The 12,555-nt window shown below is 44.2% G+C and overlaps 1 protein-coding gene across 1 annotated transcript in view; it reads right to left on the bottom strand.

The window, feature by feature from the left end:
• The window catches only part of LOC147019660 (hepatocyte growth factor-like protein), a 102,947-nt gene that overhangs the window by 31,509 nt on the left and 58,883 nt on the right, over positions 1–12,555 (bottom strand). Inside the window, exons 9-10 of the mRNA XM_085894268.1 lie at positions 2,328–2,449; positions 989–1,097 (exon numbers count right to left, since the gene is read on the bottom strand). Of these exons, the coding sequence (XP_085750394.1) occupies positions 989–1,097; positions 2,328–2,449 (231 nt within the window). The remainder of the gene's footprint in view (positions 1–988; positions 1,098–2,327; positions 2,450–12,555) is intronic.

The raw sequence follows: 12,555 nt of genomic DNA, 5'->3' as shown, positions 1-12,555 counted from the left end.
ACTTGACTGGAGTTATTTTGTCAAAAGGCTGTGTGTGGTACAAAATATTAAGTCAAGGATGTCAATAATTTTGTCCATGCCATTTCTTTTTATTTTCTGATATAATAGAATATATTAAGTTCTGAATCAAAAACAAAGGTTCTGTAATATTAACAGTTAAATAAATAATTGTGGAGACAAAATACTTTTGTCAATTTCAACTTATTTTTGAGAAAATTGTGAGTTATTTGACAAGAGTGCAAGAGTGCCAATATTTTTGGCCACGACTGTTTGTACTCTATCAATTTCAATATACTTGGGATCTTTTTACAAGTTTTAGTTATGTTCCTTTTTGTAATTTGGCACAAAAGTTTCAGATCCTCCCTGTAGTTCAGGTATGCAACTTTGTTCCTTGAAATTTTACATGTATATTTTTTTTATATATACAATGTCAAAGGTCATAGAAGAGCGAACACACAGAGCATATAACAAGGGGAGCAGGAGATAAGAAGGATGGGAGAGAGAAGCACAAAACAGTGAGGAATAGAAAAACGAGATCTGTAGAAGGGCGGGGATCGGACGGGGTACACGGGGTAAACAAGATGGACACTACAGGGACTTTCAGGAAGGAAAGCAGGGAATTTGAAAGAGGTGGGTTTGGGGTGGTTTAATGGGGGTAGAAAATATCGAGGATTTGGATGGGGGATGATAAGAGATGGTGGTGAACAGCTATTTTGAAGACCTGGAGGGAATAATGGGATTGAAGGGAGTGTGGGAGTTTGTTCCAAAGGTGGGGAAAAAAGAAGAGGAATGAAGGTGAGCAGTGATTCTTGATTTTGGTAGTTTTGCCAGAAGGGGGTAGTTTTTTTCCGGAATCTCATGCAATTGCCCTTTTACTTAACATATTTCTTATCATGGAAGAAGAAAAAGAAGAAAAGAATTGAATGTGTCGAGTCAAGTTTATCCATGGCTGCTTGTGTGTACACATGCGTTTGTCTGTAACCCTTACTTGTGAATTTGCATGCCGTCTCCAGCCCATTCGACACATTGTAGGCCATTGCGTGTGTGTGATGCCGTGCCTCTGTAATCATGACCGTCACCCTCATAGCAGGCTTTGACTGAAGAAGGGAGAGATCATAATGTTCAGAGGCATACGTGATAATGAACTCGCTTTCATGATTTTAGACATCGATCGAGTGCTGGGCCATGACTGCGAGACAAAGAGAGCTGAACGTAGCACGTATCTCTCCATATCAATTTCATAAACAATATTTGATTGAATTCATCACATTTACATATGTTTAACGAATGTTTATATCCCAGCTGCTCGTAACACCTTTAACATTCTGCTCACTTTGACATTTATCCCCATTTACTGTTTTAAAGTTTCATAAGAAATACTGAAATTATTTCTCTCACGTTGTGTTTTTTTTTTAAATCTCACTTTGAAAAACTCAAAAACAATCATCTCAAAAAGTTAAAGCAGACAAAGAGTCACAAAGCATGGTATGGTGTGAGGTTCACCAAGAAAATATGGAGAAGAAAGCATTCCATCGAAGGATTTGCATTTTCCAGAAACAGACATTACTAAGTCCCTATTGGATTGTCGAAAAAAATAAATCCAGTTGGATCATTGATTACCTTAAAAATTCTTCTTCTTCTTAAGGATGCAGCACAGGCTGTGGGGTAGCATCATTGGCTGAGGGTGCAGCTGTGCTACTACTGATGCCCTCTGTTGGTTAGGGCAGGAATTTGTAATTTGTTCATGGTGCTGGCGATATTTTGCCTACTCTTCCCGAAGGACACTGTGGGATCTTTAACGTTCACTAACTAGTGCTGGCAGATGGGATGCCCGTTTAACATCCATCTTAGGGAAGGCACACATTGATGAATCACCCTGCCTGTGAAACACTGGGATGAAAGTTTATAGCTGGGTCGGGATTCAAACCCAGGATAGTCAGCTTCGAGTGTAAATACGCTCGGGCGGCGAGGCCATCCTGTCAGCTCTTCACAAGTATTAATACATTAAGATTCCTGTCCTTTTGTCTGGTCGAAATGAAATGCTGGTCCATGTATGGTGCTTCACTTGAGGTCTTTAGGACAACTTGGTATGGCCATAAAAAAATGTTACCTATGAGAAAACTGTACTACTCCAAAAAATCCTATCAATAAAATATTTTAACTGACAAGAAGGAGGGGTGTGTGGTGGGAGGTGGGGAGGGAGTCAAACATACACAGGCCTGACTTCATTGTTAACATGGAGACATGATTTAGCCTTCATAGCAATTTATTGATTTATTCATTGATATCTAAAAAAAAAACAAAAAAAAATCCCTCGGTTGACTCGCCTCTTTGCTCTTCCACACAGGAGGGTATGTTGCACATTGCAACACGGATGTTGGGATGGGTTGTGAAGCACCATGGATGGGTAGAGTCGTCTGGGTTACGGCAAAAGTTCTCATCCAAGCCCCTGTAGATTGTAGATTGCATATTCGAGTCAGTGCTTTGTCGTGTAAATTACATCATATAAAGAAACTCAGACACAGGTGCCATATCACAATATCCCACTTGTCCCATCATTGCATGCAGCCTATACCCATCATTTATTGGGTGGTCGCTAGACTACCCTTATTCTCAGGTTTTCCGTCTGTCTGTTTGTATGTAATGGACAGCTATGGAGGCCAGAGGAGTCGACCGATTTTGATGAAACTTCACTGGTAGGTTCATACCAGGATCTAGTTGTATGCTTTTGAGCACCGTTGCTATAGACGCCACCGTTGCTGAGCAACGGGACTTTGACATTTTTGAAAAAATCCGAAAAATATTTATATTCATATTTTTTTTCGAAAATCAAAAATCGGCATCCGCGTTTTTATGCGCGCTATAATCAACCTCTTTGTCAAAAAATTTCAGCCCGATCCGTCAAAAACTGTATAGCTAGTATGTAATTATATAGCGACCACCCCATGTCGCCTACCGGCTTGTCTGTATGTATGTAATGGACAGCTCTGGAGGCCAGAGGAGTCGACCGATTTTGATGAAACTTGACTGGTAGGTTCATACCAGGATCTCGTTGAATGCTTTTGAGCACCGTTGCTATGGACGCTACCGTTGCCTAGCAACGAGTATGTAATTGTAATAATACCAATGACTAGTATGTAATTATATAGTCGCCTAATGGCTTGTCATCAAATTGTCTCGGTCTTGAGGTTGGTTGTCATTCCGTTTCTTTGATATTGAAGAAAACGCTTCTTCGTTCTTCATTTAAAAGCTTTAAAAATCATTTTAAAAATATTTCACTTTCCTTTTTTCTCTATCATGAGTACCCCACATGTTCTTCTTCATCATGATATAATCCTCTTCTTCTTCTTCTTCACATGACATTTCTTGCAAACCCATCTCACACCTTAGTGCTTGCGGTCCGTCAACCCTTCTCTGGTACCTACAGCACGACCTTTCTCCGTGACTTCAACAAAAATTCCTTTCACCCATCCCATGATCTTTATCTCAGAATGTTAAATATGGAAATCTTGAAAATTCCAGTTTGCAGAGGTTGGGCTTAAAGAGGTTGGCTGTGCTCAACAATCAAATCCCCTTCACGTTCTTTCTTCTTCTTCCTCTTTCGGTTTGCTCCCGTTAGGGGTCGCCACGGACCAACTGTCTCCATTTCGCTCTATCCTCCACATCTTCCATTGACACTCCAACCACCCGCATGTCCGCCCTCACCACATCCATGAACCTCTTCTTTGGCCTTCCTCTTCTCCTCCTGCCTGGTGGCTCCATCTTCAACATCCTTCTCCCGATATACTCCGTTTCCCTCCTGTGCACATGTCCAAACCATCTCAATCTCGCCTCTCTCACTTTGTCTCCAAACCGTCCTACCTGCGCTGTCCCTCTAATACACTCATTTCTTATCCTATCCATCCTCGTCACTCCCAACGAGAATCGCAGCATCTTTAACTCTGCCACCTCCAGCTCTGCTTCCTGTCTTTTTGTTAGCGCCACCGCCTCCAAACCATACAACATAGCTGGTCTCACTACCGTCTTGTATACTTTCCCCTTCACTCTTGCAGCTACCCTTCTGTCACAAATCACTCCTGAAACTCTTCTCCACCCACTCCATCCTGCCTGCACTCTCTTTTTCACTTCTCTCCCACACTCTCCGTTACTTTGGACAGTTGATCCCAAGTATTTAAACCAATCCACCTTCCCCACCTTAACTCCTTGCAACTGCACCATACCACCACCACTCCCTCTCATTTACGCACATGTACTCCGTCTTACTCCTACTGACTAACATTCCCCTTCTCTCCAGTGCGTACCTCCACCTCTCAAGGCTCGATTCAGCCTGCTCCCTACTCTCCCTACAGATCATGATGTCATCCGCGAACATCATGGTCCATAGAACTCAGTTTGATCTCGTCCGTCAACCTGTCCATCACCATTGCAAACAGGAAAGGGCTCAGAGTCGATCCTTGGTGCAATCCCACTTTAACCTTAAACCGGTCCGTCATTCCTACCGCACACCTCACCGCTGTCACACTGTCCTCATACATATCCTGCACGATCCTCACATACTTCTCCAACACTCCCGACTTCCTCATACAATGCCACAACTCCTCTCTTGGCACCCTATCATAAGCTTTCTCTAAATCCACAAACACACAATGTAACTCTTTCTGGCCTTCCCTATACTTCTCCATCAACATTCTCAAAGCAAACATCGCATCAGTGGTGCTCTTTCCTGGCATAAACCCATATTGCTGCTCACAGATCGTCACCTCTCCTCTAAACCGAGCTTCCACTACTCTTTCCCACAACTTCATGGTGTGGCTTAACAACTTTATCCCTCTGTAATTTCCACAGCTCTGCACATCACCCTTATTCTTGAAAATCGGAACCAGTACACTTAATCTCCACTCCTCTGGCATCCTCTCACTTTCCAAGACTTTATTAAACAATCTGGTTAACAACCCCACTGCCATCTCTCCTAAGCACTTCCATGCCTCCACTGGTATACCATCTGGGCCAACCGCCTTTCCACTTTTCATCTTCTTCATAGCAGTCCTCACTTCATCCTTACTGATCCACCCCACTTCCAGATTCACTATCTCCACCTCTTACAACCTTCTCTCTCTCTCATTTTCTTCATTCATCAGCTCCTCAAAGTACTCCATCCACCTTCTCAACACACTCTCCTCGCTCGTCAGCACATTCCCATTTGCGTCCTTTATCACCCGAACCTGCAGCACATCGTTCCCAGCTCGGTCCCTCTGTCTTGCCAATCGGTATAAATCCTTTTCCCCTTCTTTTGTATCCAACTTCTCATACAGCTCGTCATATGCCTTTTCCTTGGCCTTAGCCACCTCTCTTTTTGCTTTTCGACGCCACTCCTTGTACTCCTGCCTACTTTCTTCATCTCTCTGACTATCCCACTTCTTTTTCGCCAACCCCTTCTTCCTTATACTTTCCTGTACTTCCTCATTCCACCACCAAGTCTCCTTATCTTCCTTCCTCTGTCCAGATGTCACACCAAGTACCTTCCTAGCTATCTCCCTCACAACTTCTGCTGTCGTTGCCCAATCATCCCACCCATCTTTACCACCATCCAACGCCTGTCTCACCTCCTCCCTAAATTTCATGCAACAGTCTTCCTCCTTCAGCTTCCACCATCTGGTCCTTCGTTCAGCCCTCACTCTCTTCCTCAACCTCACCTCTAAAGTCATCCTACAGACCACCAATCGATGCTGTCGAGCTACACTCTCCCCTGCCACAACCTTACAGTCACTAATCTCTTTCAGGTTGCATCTCCTACTTAAGATGTAATCCACCTGTGTGCACTTTACTCCACTCTTGTATGTCACCCTGTGTTCCTCCTTCTTCTTGAAATACGTGTTTACCACTGCCATTTCCATTCTTTTTGCAAACTCTACCACCATTTGCCCTTCCACATTTCTCTTGTTGAGACCGTACCTCCCCATCACCTCCTCATCCTCTTTATTCCCTTCCCCAACATGTCCATTGAAATCTGCTCCAATCACCACTCTTTCATCCTTGGATACACTCTCCACCACTTCATCTAACTCACTCCAGAAATCTTCTTTATATTCCATCTCACACCCCATATGTGGGGCATATGCACTGATGACATTCATCATCACCCCTTCAATTTCCAACTTCACACTCATCACTCGGTCAGACACCCTCCTCACCTCCAATACCCTCTTGACATGATCTTCCTTCAGGATTATCCCGACACCATTTCTCCTCCCATCCACACCATGGTAGAACAGTTTGAAACCACCTCCAATGCTCCTCGCCTTACTCCCCATCCACTTGGTCTCTTGTACACACAGTATGTCCACCTTTCTTCTCTCCATCATATCAGCCAACTCTCGCCCTTTGCCAGTCATCGTCCCAACATTCAGAGTTCCAACTCTCACCTCCACACTTCTACCCTTCCCCCTCTCCCACTGCCTCCGGACTCGCCTTCCCCATCTCCTTCTCCTCCTTCGCCCAGCAGTAGCACAATTTCCACTGGTACCCTGCTGACCACCGGTACTGGTGGCGGTCGTTGGTAACCCGGGCCTCGACCGATCCGGTATGGAAATTCGTTTTGTTGTCCGCATAATGATTTGGCATAGGTTTTTACGCCGGATGCCCTTCCTGACGCAACCCTGGTCGCCTCTTACGACACACAGGGATATGGTACACCTATTCTAACCGGGGCATACACCGGGCAAATCCCCTTCACGTTCTTTAACAGTGTCAAACCCCTTTGTGTCACTACCCTCTCCCAAATCTACAAGCATGCGTCCTTCCCACCCCACCCCTTCTACGTGTCCTACTCTTCAGCATCCCTCTACTCACGCCCCATTTTCTGCATCTCTCTCACTCTACCCTCTCCAAGTTTTCCCCTCACCCCAACATCTTCAAGCTTCCCATCCCCCCTCCCCATCACACAAGGCCCGCAAAGCCTCCCCACACAGCACCCCTCAGTGCTTCCCCCTAGTCCTGCTTCCTCTCAGCTCACCCCCCGCCCAATCTCACCCCCTTCTCGGCTTCCCTACCAGCCTCCCACCTGTCCCGCACTCTCCCAATGCAACCCCATCCCGAGTCCCACACTCTGGACCTCAAACATCTGAGGCCTCAGCTCCAACTTGACAGATATCATGATCCAGACCACTGCTGACAAGTCAAACATCATCTGCTTAACAGAATCCTTCCTCCCACAGGACGTCTCTGACTCATTATTGTCTCCTGCAATTTGATAGGCCGAAACCTTGCCCTTGCAGTGGAGTTGCATTTTATATCAGTAACCCAATTTCTCACTGTCCATGTACTGATCTTACACCTCCCAACCCCAGGAGTACTTTTGGCTGCATCTTCCCCTCCACTTCCACCACTTGTTTGTCTGAGTGTTGTACCGTCCTCCAAACAACTCCACCTCCATCTATCTCAGACAACATGGACCAACTCTTAACCACTAATCTCAACTCTCTTTCTCATATGTGGCGATTTCAGTTGTCACCATGCAACTTGGCTGGATGTTGGTACCTCCTTCACCAGTGATGGCACTTCAGCAAAGGACTTCTGTGACTCCATGGGACTGACTCAATCTGTGAACTTTTCAACCCAGATTTCTCCAAATGGCAAATCCTCCCGTCTGGTATTGGTAATGACAATCTTTCCTACAAATGTTTCCTCTGATCCAATTGGTTCAACCGATCATATGCTTGTGAGTCAACATCTCTCTGACTAGTCTCAGAGAGCTGCCTCAATGCCGGTGAGTTTGGCATCTCACTCAAGCAGATTGGCAGGGACTGCAAGCAGCCATCTCTCTTTCTGAGTGGTCTCCCATATCTACTGCACCCGGATATTAACTCAGCCTGGAAATTCTTCCATAGGAGTATCTGCTCTCTCTTTTGCACAGTTTCATCCCAACTCATCTTCAATTGTCCCACCCTTCTTCCCTCCCATGGTACACTGAATCCTGCGGTGAGGCCGTTGCACTGAAACACTCGCCTTCTCTTCTTGGAAAGCAAATCTGACCAAAGGCAATCTCAGATCATTCCACAAAGCCCCCAACAAGTGTGTGTCCACTCTCAGGAGAACCAAAAAGCAAAATCTGTCCAACCTCAAGAATGAACTTTCAAATTTACTCCCTCCTCTAAAACCTGATGGTGCCTTGTTAAGTCTGTCTCTGGTGGATGCTCCCCTTCATCCCTTCCCTCTCTTCAAATAACATCACAGCCGACTCTGCTCGTGAGAAAGCCAAATGACTCAATTCTGTTTGCTTCCAAACCTTGTGTCCCCAACCCCTTGCACTCTGTACTCACCCGACACAGTCATATCATACCAAATCGCTCCTGGACTCTCTGTATTTTGCACCTGAGAAGGTGGAGAAGGCTCTTTCAACCCTCATCTCTGATTCTGCAACTAGACAGGATGGTATCAGCTCACGTGTCCTAAAAACCTGCTTTGCTGCCCTTGCATGTCCTCTCTCTACCCTTTTCATCCTATTATTTGTTTGAGGTCATCTTCCATCTGCTTGGAAATCAGCCAGCATCACTGCGTTACGTAAAAAGTGCAAAAACTCTTCCCTTAACTACAGACCTATCAGCTTACTTCCAATCATCAGCAAGATCATACAATCCATCATCGCATCCTTCCTTTTCTCCAACAACCTCATCTCAGATCACCAATTTGGATTCACATGAGGTCACTCTATCTCAAACATGCAGCTTTTGCTCAAAAAATCAATATCAGACATGAGATCAGGACTATCTCTCTTGACATATCCTGTGCTTTCGATACAGTCTGGCATCTCACCTTGCTCTCCAAACTCTCTGCCTATGGCATCCAAGGCCAACTCCATGATTTACTAACATCCTCTACTCTTGCAGCTAACATGTGGCTCTCATCAGAATCCTTGCATATCTTCTCCCTGTTAAGACTGCAGTCCCCCCAAGGCAATGTTCTGGGCCCAGTCCTATTCCTATTCCTAATTTTCATCAACGATCTCTCAGACTCTCTGGAAAATCCCCTTTATCTATTTGCTGATGACTTCACCCTCTGCCATGATCTCTCTCTATCTCTATTTCTCTTTATCTCTCTCACTCTCTGTGTCTCTGTCTCTGAAAGGACTGTATGGCAAACCCTCCCTTGAGGAAGTTCAGTCAGAAGTCCAGGAAGTTCATCTTTATTGGGAAAACCACATTTCAAACTTGGTTTCCAAAGCCAGTCATCAACTTGGCATCCTGTATCAGTCTTTCCTTGCCACACCTGAACTCCTATCCACCTCCAAGGTTTTCATCCGCAGCTTGTTTGAGTACTGCTCTCTCCCCTGCTTCACATCTTCCTGAGCTCGACGCCAAAAAAGCAAGGCCTTCAAGATCATTGGAATCTCCTGCATTGAAGCTGAGTCTATGGGCCTATCACTTTCGCAACACAGACGAGTCGGTGGCCTCTCTGTCTTCTACTGCCTCCTTTCTGGTCTTGCATCCTCTGCTCTTTCCATGCTTCGTACCCCCCCCCCCACCACCGTACACTCTCAAGATCTCTACAGGGAGCTGGTGAACAGGGTCTTCTCAACTTCAATGTGTGGTGATGCAGGTTCAAATGGGTATCGATTCTATTGTATTTTTTATTGGCATCCAATTACCTTGCTCAGCACAAGTCATTAGCCGTTAGCAAGCACCGTGCTTGCTAGATTATCCCTGGAGAACATGTGGGCCATACAAGTGTTTGGTTACAAGAGAGGATGAGTGGTCAATCGTTCACTGGTTCAGTGAGGGTTGCGCTGCTGTTTGCTTGTCTGTGTCGCACTTCCCTGGTATTACAGGAGCTTGATATAGCCAACGCTTTCTACAGTCAGCTCCAGTCGCATAACAAGACCTCAACCATTGATATTTTTCTTTTCATTGTGAAAGTCTTAACCAAGGATATTAAGATGCTGCAGATAATTATAATTAATGGGAGCTTTTTGAAGGTGTGAAGACTTTTGATGCTACGTTTGTTCCCATGTACTTAGTAATATGGGTTTCTGACCGATCACATTTTTGTAGCAAATGGTGTACAAGAGATATTGCTCCACTGTTGTTTACTGTCCTCATAGTCCCACTGTTGTACAACATCCTGTAGGATACAGATATTTGTAGCTTTATTTTACAAGGTGAGGTCGGGTGCCAGTTAAAATATTTGGTGTATATGGATGAGATCATGCTGTTTGTGTGGAAGGAGTGGTAGCTCCCTTCGCACTTATTCAGAGTTGTAAGGTAGATCCCGGTGCCACCGAGGTAGTCGGGGAAACTCTGGATCATGGCCAAACACCTGACTTATAAGGAAACAGCTTTTACTCAGGTGATGAAGAGCCCAGCAATCCAAAGATGGAGAGGAATACCCCACCCAAGGTCACTTGCACAAACTGGTGCCAGCTTTGCTGGAGGGTGAGAGAGAGAAGGAACCTCTCCCTGTAATGTAAGCAGACTGAGAAGGGATTAATTTTTCCTGCATTGACCTCATTTATATATAAGCTCCAGTTGCCATCCTGTCAGGCTAAAGTTCTCTGGAAGAGTACCCTTTATGGTTTTGGGAAGCATCTGTATCGCTTGGCTTAGACAGGCCACTGCACTCAAATCGGTCAACTGTGATGCAAAAGAGAGTATTGTGGTATCTGAAGTCCCCCAGCCTCTGCCATTTTGGGCATTGACCCATCACTGGAGCAAAATGGCTTTTTCACGATGCCAGAGTCAATGTACTATCATTCTATCTGTCCGTTGACGCAGAACGACAGTATATTTCACAAAGTATAGTTTTCTATTCTATCTCTGATACAGCCTGTATTCTGTATCTCCTGTTTTTTTTTTAATACTATCATCTTGTTAATGCTAATATGGATGTGATCTGTGCTGACATCCGTGTGATCCTATTCCTTTATTCTCCATGATAAGTGTTTTGATATTTTCAGTTTTATTTTCCATTTTGTATGGGATGTATTTTTCATGTAGAGAATGATGGTGGTACAAAAGATCTTTCAACAATGACAGTTAAAGCGTTGAAGTGAATCATTTGTCGAGAGGCAAGCCATCGACCTGATTTGAAGGCTGTCCTTAGCTGCTCATGCCAGTGCCTGGAGTAATGTGTCATTGGCAAGATTATAGAGCCATGACAATGAGTTAGCAGGGCATATGGTAAAGGGTTTATGAGATAAATCCATTGAAGACGATTGAGATTATATAAAGTAATTCAAATTAATTGGCAGCATTACTATGTGAAGCTGGTGGTGTGGTTACAAAATGAAGGGGGGACTAACACCTTTTTGGTGGATTTATATGTCAACTTCATGAGTTGTATATTTTATCATTATTTCTTATTGTATGTTTAAAACACCAACAAACAGTGATGACAATGAGAGGTTTCTCTTTATTACTGTATAATACTGCTGCCTTCTGGTAAATTGTCCAAACAGTTTTCAACAAGGTGCTACTTGAAAGGTAAACATAATGCTTCATAGTTTGTGACTTACGATTCCATGATACTGGAAACACAGTGTAACGGACATATCATATGTTTTAAAAGTAAAATGCGATGAGCATTTGTTAAAGACACTGCAGTGTATGGATATTTATTACATGCGTTAATTGTGATAAAACAAATGCCAATAATTTATTCTGAGACGACATTCTCAAACAACATCCTAACATGTGCAGTGAGGAGAAAGAGCAAGCAAGCTTCACTCAACAGGTCAGAGTTGAATCTTTAGAGAAGTGGTGGTGGGGCACGAGGAGTTTAATACATTCCAGCCATAGTTGTTGCCCAATTTTACTTTTGTGAAACAATGAATAATATTGTCTTGCCAGTGGTGATAAAAATAGGACCGCGCATCCTGAAGCTCACCTGGATCAGGAGCGACAGTCACTCAAACCCCCACAGACCCCCAAGACCCTGACTTGTTTTTTTTTAATGCCGTGAACAAACTTTAGTACATCATGGGTGATGAAGGTTATGGTCAAGTTTCATCAAAATCGTGTGTAGTTTCGGAGAAGAGAGCAAATATCTATTCGGGGGGACAACCCCCCCCCCCCAATAAAACCCCTTCGACCCCACTTTTTCTAATGCCATGAACAAACTTTGGCACATCATGGGAAATGAACGTTGTGGTCAAGTTTCATCGAAATTGTGTCTGGTTTCAGAGAAGAAATGAAATACCTATTTTGGGGGTCAAACCCACCCCCCCCCCGCAGACTCCCCCTAATGAGCGCAGATTTTGATGTGGTCACGAAACCTTCGTTAAGCATCAGATATGAAGCTTGTGGCCAAGTTTCATCAAAACCGTGTGTTTGGTTCAAGCGATAATGATTGAAGTGTTTACAGACTGACTGACTGACTCACTTTACTCACTCACTCACCTCTGGACACTGTTCGATAGCATAATCTCACCGGACTAGTCCAGGTGAGCTTACAATAAATAAATAAATAAATAAATAAGTTTCTTGCGAGGTAGAATTAAAATATACCAGCTCAACTGAAAAACCCAAAAACCCATGTTTGGCTTGGTTCTTCATCACCTGGATA

The sequence above is a fragment of the Eptatretus burgeri genome, chromosome 9, assembly GCF_056783735.1.
Source record: "Eptatretus burgeri isolate ZD-2024b chromosome 9, Ebu_testis_v1, whole genome shotgun sequence".
NCBI classification, from domain to species: domain Eukaryota; kingdom Metazoa; phylum Chordata; class Myxini; order Myxiniformes; family Myxinidae; genus Eptatretus; species Eptatretus burgeri.
This window is presented reverse-complemented; position numbering and strand designations above follow the sequence as displayed.